At 32.1% G+C, this 10,304-nt stretch overlaps 1 protein-coding gene across 1 annotated transcript; it reads left to right on the top strand.

Annotated features, from left to right (window-relative positions):
* Positions 1-6,912: 6,912 nt before the first annotated feature.
* On the top strand, positions 6,913-8,159 carry LOC131612111 (transcription factor bHLH36-like). The gene is made up of 3 exons (XM_058883934.1): positions 6,913-7,244; positions 7,318-7,668; positions 7,830-8,159. Exons 1-3 carry the CDS (start codon positions 7,092-7,094, stop codon positions 7,902-7,904), a joined length of 579 nt encoding a protein of 192 aa, XP_058739917.1. The 5' UTR covers positions 6,913-7,091; the 3' UTR covers positions 7,905-8,159.
* Positions 8,160-10,304: the final 2,145 nt, after the last annotated feature.

Genomic DNA, 10,304 nt, shown 5'->3' with positions numbered 1-10,304 from the left:
AAAATCGTGTTATCACATAGTGCCTGGATGTGCCTTTATGAGTGGACTTGAGAATTTCCCAAGCATCTTTTTCCACAACACATGTCATAATCAATCTGAACAGGTGCTTATCAGCTCCATTGAGTATGACATTGACAACTTTAGAGTTACAAAGATCCAATTCATAATTTTCCCTAACATATCCTTAACACTACGATTCTCCCATCCTGACACACTTCCAAATTCTGCTATCCATTATTTCTAGAATGCTATCATTCTAACTGTCCCAGAGACATAGTACCAATTGAAATTTTGGAACATTTTAAAATATGTCAATAGTGATGTTCCTACATCGAAATGTAATGTTAAGACAGATGTTACGACATCTGCTGACTGACAGAATACAATAAACCAAAATGTAAATTATGAAAACCCTCTAGATATGAAATCCCTCTATCACTTTCTCTGACCAATCACTTCAGTGATAAAACAGTCACAATCCCAGTGACAATAACTAGCCACAATCCCAGTCACTAGTAACCAAAACAAAGAACCAAAACAGAATATTACACTTCCGATACAAAACAACTCAGATTTGCTTAACAACTTTCATTAATAATAATACTCAAATCTATGCTTAAAAGCTTCAAGAGTGAGAATAATAACTTGATCAACAATCAAGTAACAATCAGTCTACCTCACTGTATGAAAAGATACATGGGTGACTTTCAAAAACACAAGAGACTCTAAAGACCTAAGACTTTAAGCTTCCTCTAATTTTACAATTGTGAAAGAATTAATTACATTAGGTTTAGGTATCCCTTTAAATACTACTCAGCAGTCCATGGGCTTCGAAATCTTCACCTAGATATTCCTTGATCCACAAGCTGAGAGCTGCACCAATTATGCAGAAAAATCTCCTTAAATCTTGGAACAAAACATTAAGTTTCCTAAATTTTCTCATTATCCAATTTTAGAAACTTATTTTTAGTTGGAGATCAAATTACTTGTGCCAGATTAAAGCTTCTTGACTTGCAAAAACAAGTGAGACATATCTAAAAGGAATCTCACTAAATCAATTTAAATCTGTCACGAATTAAAACAGCATGTACTTATGTTCTGGTACAGCATGTCAGAACATCTGTCTTCAATGAGCCTGACCAGTATGTTAGAAAATCTCTCCCTACATCTTGTTGTGAACCATGTTTTAGAAAAAAATTGCTAGTCCTAAAACTATGGTACTAACAACTTTGATAGGCGTTGACGCAACCGGAGAACACGAATTTGGGAAAATTTTCATCTTTAAATTCTCATTATTGGCTGAATATCTTACATCTGATTAATACCGAGCCATATGTTCGATAGTGGACTCATTGGTATCCCTTGCAAACTTAATGAACTTGGGGATTTTCCAACCCCTTGGTAGTTCAGACTGCAATACATAATCAGATAATGCAGAGACAAAATTTGGCCTATGTAGGCCAACATTAAGGAAATTCAGGGCCATGATTTCCTCGACCACGTTGGCTATGTTGTTTTACCCCCCCCCCCCCCCCAATTGTTTTGTTGAACATTTTTAATGACTTGGTCTGCATCTTGATTCCTATTAACTAAGACCACCTCTGAGCCATTTCTCCTTACATCATCCCTAACTACCTTAGGTATAGGATCGACTTGTTGGGGAAGCACTTGTTGTTGCCCTAGATTATTAGGCATCCATGTATTCTTTCTCTTGGATAAAAGTGAACTTGTAGTCAAGGCTGGCATACCTTGATTACTAGTGTTTTATTAAGCAATCATGAGTTTAGTTCGCTTAAGATATTAACTAGAAAAATCTCAGACAATTTGTGTAGAAAAAATACAATAAAAAGTGTTTGAGAACTGGATTTAAATGTTTGTATAAAGACAAATTGAACGTAAATTTTAACTACAATATGCTTTGGATAAAGATAATAAACCAAAAGTACAATAAATAACAATAAAGTAAGATGTTTCAATTAAGGAAACTTGAAAAAGTAAAAGACAAGGACACGTACTCATACTTTTCCAACAAACTATTTCGTTCCGTAATTTGGGTACTTCAATTCTATAGAGAATAAATGAGATTTTTGTAACCAAGATTATATGCATGAACCTGCATTATATACTACTCTAATGATCACCATCGACAACAATTATTTCTTCAGCAATCGACACATATCTCCTAACGTTTGCGTCAGACTCTTGATTTACTTCCTTGTGTCTCTCTTAATTAAAAACTCCTACAAACTATTCGTCATGTTGGTAACTACCTTTGAACTTCCTAACTGCCTTTAATAGTCTTTGATTAACTTCCCTAGCATTGTAGAGACATCCATTTCTTAACTAACTTTTAGACTAAAAATTATCTAAGTCCTCAACCTCCAATTAGCATGTCGAACTCGACACTTTCTCAAAGGTTTGATTTATGTAAATCTTTTTGAGATTCTAGACAAGTTTTGAAGAGAGAGTGATCTTAATCTTGTGGATTTGTTCCTGAGACTCCTCCAAACTAACATGTTAGTAGAATCTTTCAATCAACTTGAATAGTGTTTCGAAGTCTTAATCTCTTCATACTTAGTATTTTTAAACATTTTTATCATCTTTCTTTCAAACCCCTTAGCTAGAATTTTCAGACTAACAATTGCATAAGCATTCATGTGTAAATTATGTAATGTTGTATAACTCTAAGTAATGTTGTATAATTATGATATTGATTGTGTGTTGTGATTTATGCTACCCTTTAATGCTATTATACAATAGAATTGTAGAATGTATCCTCACCTGTTTGTTTATATGTCTCCATGGTTGAATCTATGTGCAGGATATCCTCATATCGAGATTGAGGAATATTGCAGTACTTTTATCGAGGATGGTGTATAAGACCTCTTCAATATTTTTCTTTCATGTTATTGTTTGATAAACTATTAAGTCAGCTAGTACGTTTGGTTATAATAAAAGCTTTGGTATTGTAACATCGGGGGTCGGGATTCATGTTATATATATATATATATATATATATATATATATATATATATATATATATATGAGGGATCAAATTACACCTACACTCACTCATAACTTCATTTTGAATTAATATTTTTTTTAAAAATCAACCGTTGAATTGAAACATAATATCATATAGATCATATAACGTTAATTTCGATGTAATTCATTGACATAGTAAATCATCATAGATTAATCTCAAATTTTATAGGTATGATGTATATGATAGTAACTCGTGGTGTAACTCTTCGAGTGTAATTTGATCCCTCCTCATGAGAAAAAATTTGTTATTTTGTGTCAATGTGATACCTTGTTTGTTATAAGAAATAAACAATCTGCAATATTATGTCTTATATTTTATATAAAAAGAAGAAAAAAAAGAATTTGAGTTTTCGGGTGTCACATAGTAGGTATCACAATCGGTTTATCCATCAGGCCTTGTATGTTATGAGTCTACTATGCCCTTCTGTATATCTTCAATTAAGCCTTCTAAATCCTCTAAAACATTTACCTTTTTAAGGTGTTCTCCCAACCTAAGTGCGCAAACAGTGATAACATTAAAAGTGTCATAATCCACTCACTATAACAAATAATATTTTTTATGACGAAGCTTTCACCATGTACAATGAAAAAACCGCAGGTACATGTGACCGGAGCACCTTGTTTAATTTAAAAAGTAATAATAATGAATCTGTTACCTCAGATTTAAATAAAAACGACATAAATATATGCTCAGAGTTTTAGGTTCGATTCTCAGCTCCTGCTATTTAATGTTTTATATGGAACTAAAATGGAATCTTAACCTTTTTTAGATTTTACGACGGATATGTTACCTCAATTTTCTGTAAAATCGAGATAAAAACTCCCTAATTTTTTTTGCAACCGAAAAGGCGCCTTTATTTTTTATAGATTTTACATCGGCTATGTTACCTTGGTGTTTTTGATTAAGCGCGATAAATACTATTTTTATTTTTATTCCCTTAATGTCTACCTAATTCAATTTCCGAGCCCTTACGAAAGAACAATGCTTCTCCATCCAACGAAAGAACACTTCTTCTTGAAGGAGCCCTAACGAAAGAACACTAATTCTCCACCTAACAAAAATATTCTCTCACCATTAATCTAAAAACTCTTCTTTTTTGGTATGTTATTATTGTTCTTTTTGTTGTTGTTGTTGTTGTTCTCCATCACTGTTGTTCTTGTTGTTTTTATTGTTGTTGTTATCCATTATTGTTGTTCTTATTATTCTTCTTCTTTTTGTTGTTCTCCATTATTGTCGTTCTTGTTCTTGTTGTTCTCCATTACTGTTGTTGTTGTTGTTAAGAGGTTTTATTTTATGAATCGTAGCTAAGCCTCTTCGCTATGTTCAATTCTTATTCAAATTTTGTGACAATAACTTTGGATTGTTTTAGGTTTTGATTTTGGTGTTTTGGATGATTATGCAAACGCCTATTTTTATAAGAAGAAATCTTGGTTAACGTATAAAGTGCCTTGAAGACTATGCATCAAGAATCTGGGAAAGACAACAAGAAGGAATATGGGAAAGACAACAAGATGATTTAATGTAAGTTATAAATTCTATGTTTTAGATTTTGTGTATGAAGCATTAGTGTGTCATTCACATATCCTTTATTTTTGTTTTGCTGCAATTGTTGTTCTCCACTAGTGTGTCATAGGATGAAAGCTGATAGATTAGTGTGTGTGAGAAAGTAGTTCTTGAATTCCTTGAAACCATAGAATAAAAGCATTAAAATAGTTGTAACCCTAAGTTGAAAGATAAGAAACCATAGAATAAAACTTTCATTATAAGTAAACTTACAAAAGATCATTTTCTTATTAATCATATCTAAATCCTCTGACTGAGAGAAAGTTCGACCAAGTATTATCTGCTTCATCATCATCAGAATTGCTAATGACTTGAATTTTCACTCTTCTTCTTTATCTCCTCTTCCTGAGAGCTATCCTAGGTCTCAAAGGTTTGGTGCAAGGTTTCTTTCAACGACTTGGACCTCTACAGCCACAACAACTTATGTTCTCTCAGCATTTGATGAAGTACTCATTTTGTGTTTTGGTTCTTACTCTTCTCTGATTTCTTTGGATGACGTTTCAGCAGAAGTACCCATTTTGATTCTTCCTCTTCTCTGATTTCTTTGGATGAAGTTCTTTTTGTGTTTTTGTTCAAAGAGGTTTTCTGCTTTTATATTGGTTCTTCTGATTCTTCCTCTTCTCTGATCTTTGAAAGTAAAAAAGCCAAAAGATTTAACGCATGTCAAGTTTCCTTCTAATTATTGCTTCTATAATTCTCCATATTTTCTTCTCTTCGTAGTTGGAAAGATCTTCTGGTTTACTAGCTAGTTACCTCAAGCTGTTGAATGATTACATATTTTTTCTTAACAAATTTCTTTTTTCCTTCTTTGATATTCCTTCCATTCCTTCTTACGCGTAATTTGATGTAATGATGTGTACATTTTAGGTTGTTTGGTTCCTAAAAGAATTGTGTCATTGATGTTATTATTGTTCTTGTTGTTGTTGTTGTTGTTCTCCATTTCTGTTGTTCTTTTGTTCTTGTTCTTGTTGTTATTCTCCATTACTGTTGTTCTTTTGTTCTTGTTCTTGTTGTTCTCCATTACTGTTGTTCTTGTGGTTCTCCATTACTGTTATTCTTGTTGTTGTTGTTGTTGTTGTTGTTCTCCATTACTGTTGTTCTTCTTGCTGTTGTTCTCCTCCATTATTGTTCTTGTTTTTGCTGTTATTCTTCATTACTATTGTTCTTGTTGTTCTTCTTCTTGTTCTTGTTTTTCTCCATTACTGTTGTTGTTGTTAAAAACATTGATCTATTACCTCGATTCTTCAAAATACCGAGTGTTAATATTGGGTGCACCATCGAGTTTTGAAAATAATAAAAATGATGATGTTGGGAATCAAATCCATGTGCAGTTAACTTTACCCCTCGACGTTTTAATATTCGAGGTCATCAGGGGTAACTTTTCATGACGCCCTTCGTTACCTCGCTTTCGCAGCCGAGGTCAAACGCATTTTACGTCCGACGCTAAATGTGTTTTTTGTAGCAGTGACTATAAATTTCAAGGCTATGATTCTATCTCATATTCTTTTCACATACACGTCTTCTTTCACTCTTTGTCCAAAATGATTCGCACCCCATTTTTTGATCTAATTTGTCTAGTGTACCAAAGCTTAAATCCCAATTTCTCTAATTCTTTTGCCTTTTCACTTGGCCATTTAGCTTCTTGTAAGCACATGATTTTGATCTTACTCCTAACCATAGTTTCAACTATTTTCATAGATTTTTCAATGACTGTACCTATATTCCACAGTCCAAAACGAATCCTACGCTCTTGAACTAACTTCTTTTTCCACACTCTTCCATGAAAATATGAGAAAACTTATTTATTTTTCAGTGCACCCAGACAGCTATGCAAAGATCTTGCTTTTTTGACAGAGTACTCGAGCAATATAGTTTGTGAATTAAAAATATTAAGATACAACAAAAAATTTCTAAATTCGTGTCTTTTTTCAATTAGATTTGATATTAAAAAATCACAAAATTTGTAACTTTTATATAGTTCAAAAATCATTTCAATTCATGATAAATTAATCATAATCCCCCAAGTATTTTGAAAATTAAAGGATTTTAGTAAGAGAAAATTGATAATATTTGAGAGTAACTAAAGGTACTTAAGTTAACTCGAAATATCTTGATGATAAAATCAAAATCACATTTAGTCTAAACTAAAGGGAAAATAAACTATTGAGAAGGAATCAAACTCTTTACACTAATTAAAGTTTCCAACATTCACACACTACAGACACCAATATCACTTAGGTTAGATACAGTGGTCTAAACAAAAGGAAGAATACTCTAATAAATAACATAAAGAACTTTAAGATAGTCTTCTCCGAATAGTAGGGTTGTTGTTTATTGTTTTTTTTCTTCTTTCCAGCTACACAATAATTAGGATCACTCCTTTCAAATATATATCGTGTAATCAAGCAAAGATCTACTATAGACAAAGATCTGAATTGGAACAATTAAGAATTATTAAAGGGGATAAAAATCTGCCCGGAAAATGGCCGAAGATCAGAAACAGCATAAAATATCAAGTACTTTGGTCAATGATGAGAAGAAAATCATTCGTAAGGAAGTTGAGAAACAAAGGAGGATGCAAATGTCTATTCTATGCTCATCACTCAGCTCTTCACTTCCTTTTCACCTAATTAAGGTCTTTCATAAACTTAGGTTTTTTCTCTCTTATTAATTAACATCATGTAATAATAATCTTAATATTGTTTTAGGGAAAGCGTTCAGTATCAGATCAAATAGGTGAGGCAGCAAATTATGTTCAATTTCTGAAGGAGAAGGTTAATGAACTTGAAGTGAAGAGGGATAAGCTCAAAGAAATTATTAGTTCAAGAATGATTGAAACTGCAAATATTGAATTATCAGCAGATCCTTCAAATATGGTGAAGTGTGTCAACATTAATCAAATTCCAGATGGGGTGGAAATTGTTATATGCCTTGGTTTCGAGGATTGCGGTTCGCGTTTATCAGATTTAATGAAAATAATAGTTCAAGAAGGATGTGATGTTGTTCACTGTGTTACCAACCATGTTAATGGGAAGATATTTCATACTATTAAATCCGAGGTACAGTAGCTAGCTAATTAACATTTAACCTATTTATTTAATTTTAATATGTCTGTTAATCACTACTCTAGTCTACTCTAGGGTATATGAATCTGAGTTTAAACAATTTTACTTATGTGCAAAAAATTTAACTAATAATGAGCATATTAATTATTGAATAGGTGGAAGACTTGACACACTTTGATCTTGCTAGGCTGCAAAACAAACTGGATCACGCAATCTTATTGTCAAGGTAGTCATGTATAGCATGTCATGAGGAGAGAACCAAGTGCTATTTGTGATATCAGGACTATACATAAAAATATGATCAGTATTTTCCTTCTTTGATTAACTTGTACTTGTAATGTCCGTGCATTTGATGCCAAAACATTTCTTACTAAAGTCAATATGTGTGACTATGATTAGGATTCTCAAGCGGCCTTCAGTTGATTTGTATGTAATGAATGTTAGTACTGGTGTTTCATATTTCTAATTTCTTGCCTTAGCCTGATGCCTAAGATCATTAGGTTTACACACCTACTTTATTTCTCTTTGACTACTTACTCATCTATGTTTGATCCGTCTTTTTTTTCACTTTAACTTTAGTACTTATTGAAAGATAGGAAGGATGAGTAAAAATAATAGAAAGAGTAAAAATAATAGAAAGATTATGGTTGAGAATATTTTAGAGTCTTTGTTTTTCTTCATAACACAAAAAATCTTCTAATTTAAGAAAATTCAAAATTTAAATTGAAAATATAACTTTTGTTGCTATAATATTTCAAAAATTAAAAATAAATTAATGATAAATATTATTTTATCATTCTAAAAAAATCTTTTTTTTCAAAAAATATTAAAAATTTCTCTATATTTTGCTAAAAAAATTATTTTTCAAAGTCCTTAATTCCCCTCAAAACTCCCCAACAAAGTCTTAAAGAATTAGTTCCTTGACTTTTTTTAAATTTCTATTCAACCAAACGGGTTGGTGGGAGAGATTGGTCAGGTGCAAAACAAGAATCTTTTTTTGTATTTGAGGTAGAGAAGACTCTTCTTTCTTCGTGAGTTATGTTTGGTTGATAAATTTCTCTTCATGCTTCATCGTTCTACTCTTTGTGCATCGGGATAAGTAGAATTGGAATCATACATGAGATGTGGTGTTCTCTATTGCCCATGTGTCTCGTGTTAAGTTAGGTCTTTTTAGCTTTTTTTCTTCTCATTTGTATGAGAATTTGATTCTTCTATTCATCAGGGTTAGTTGGGATCCTTCAAAGGTGGTGATTTTTTCTTGGCAACTTTTGCTAGATAAACTTTTATTTTGGATCAGCCAAAGGTCCAATTGACTAAGATCCAATCCATTTCGAATTCATTCTACTCCACCCAATATATAAAAACAGTTCACATGCGAAGAGTAATAAGGTACAATCTCTGATTTCCACTAACATTATACTTATTTAGAATCTTGAATTAACTTGAGTGTTGGTGTGCTAACCATGCAGGTCCATCTCGTATCACCGTAAAGGAGATCGGAGAGCCACTGTTCAAGACCACCACTTATCCAACTATCTTCATATTTTGTTCCTTCTTGGCGCTATAACATTCATATTCGGTTCTTGAACATAAAAGTGGTACCGTCTATGGATATCGAATTTTGATTCCTTTATTTTCCAAAAAAACCGCGTCCGCTTCGCAAAACCCCATCAAACAAACTCTGAAATTCCATATTTGAATTCTTGCCATTCAAATCTAGATCTCTAATTTACCACTTCGTAACCTCCTTAGATGACCTGATCCAAAGCGAATCAACTTCCGATTACCACGATTTCACAATTTCCTTTCAACTTCACCGCGCGCAGCCTCTTTAGATCTCATAGTCAGGAAGTGTTCAGATACGAACATCAAGATCTATCACGATCGATTCGTTCAAACACCATTTTCGACTCAATTCCCCCAAAGCCAAATCTCTTATTCCATCTAGAATTCCACAATATAGCAAAAGAATGGCTTCAAATCCTATTTTAGGATTACACGGGTGTCGCACCCCAATTTTTGACCCGCATATTTCATTCATCGTTGGCTTGTCCCATTTTATTTCAAGTATATTCATCATTTAAACATCGCATTGTTGCATATTCTGGAAAAAAATGACTTTTTATTAAAGTCAACAAAAATAGCGTATATTTCGCATCTTTTTATATTCTTATTCGAATTACTATGTTTTCAAAATTTTATTTTAGACTCCATAGATTTTAGTTTTTTGTCATCATCATTTTAAATAAAAAATTAGTTTTAGACTTAGTTTAGATTAATTTTAGTTTTAATAGTATTTTGTTTTTTAGGTTAGATTTATTTTTTTTAATAAATTGACTATATTATTAACTTTAAAGTTCATTTTGCTTTTTTTTATTTAATTTTTTTTATTCTTTTGTTTCCAACTATTATCATTATTGTTATTATTTTCATTATTATTATTTCATTTCTCTATCTTTGTTGTATAAAGTCAAAAGAATAAGACAAAAAAAAAGCACATGATGGTCCTTCACGTTTTGCTCATATCACCATCATCCTCCTACAAGCCATACAGAAAACAACAAAGCTCTGCACTTTGCAGTCCCAATACTCCAATTCCTACACCAATTTGTCCAACACAGAATCTGCAT

This window comes from Vicia villosa, linkage group LG1, assembly GCF_029867415.1.
Source record: "Vicia villosa cultivar HV-30 ecotype Madison, WI linkage group LG1, Vvil1.0, whole genome shotgun sequence".
NCBI classification, from domain to species: domain Eukaryota; kingdom Viridiplantae; phylum Streptophyta; class Magnoliopsida; order Fabales; family Fabaceae; genus Vicia; species Vicia villosa.
The sequence above is the reverse complement of the archived record's forward strand: the minus strand, read 5'-3'. Positions and strand labels throughout refer to the sequence as shown.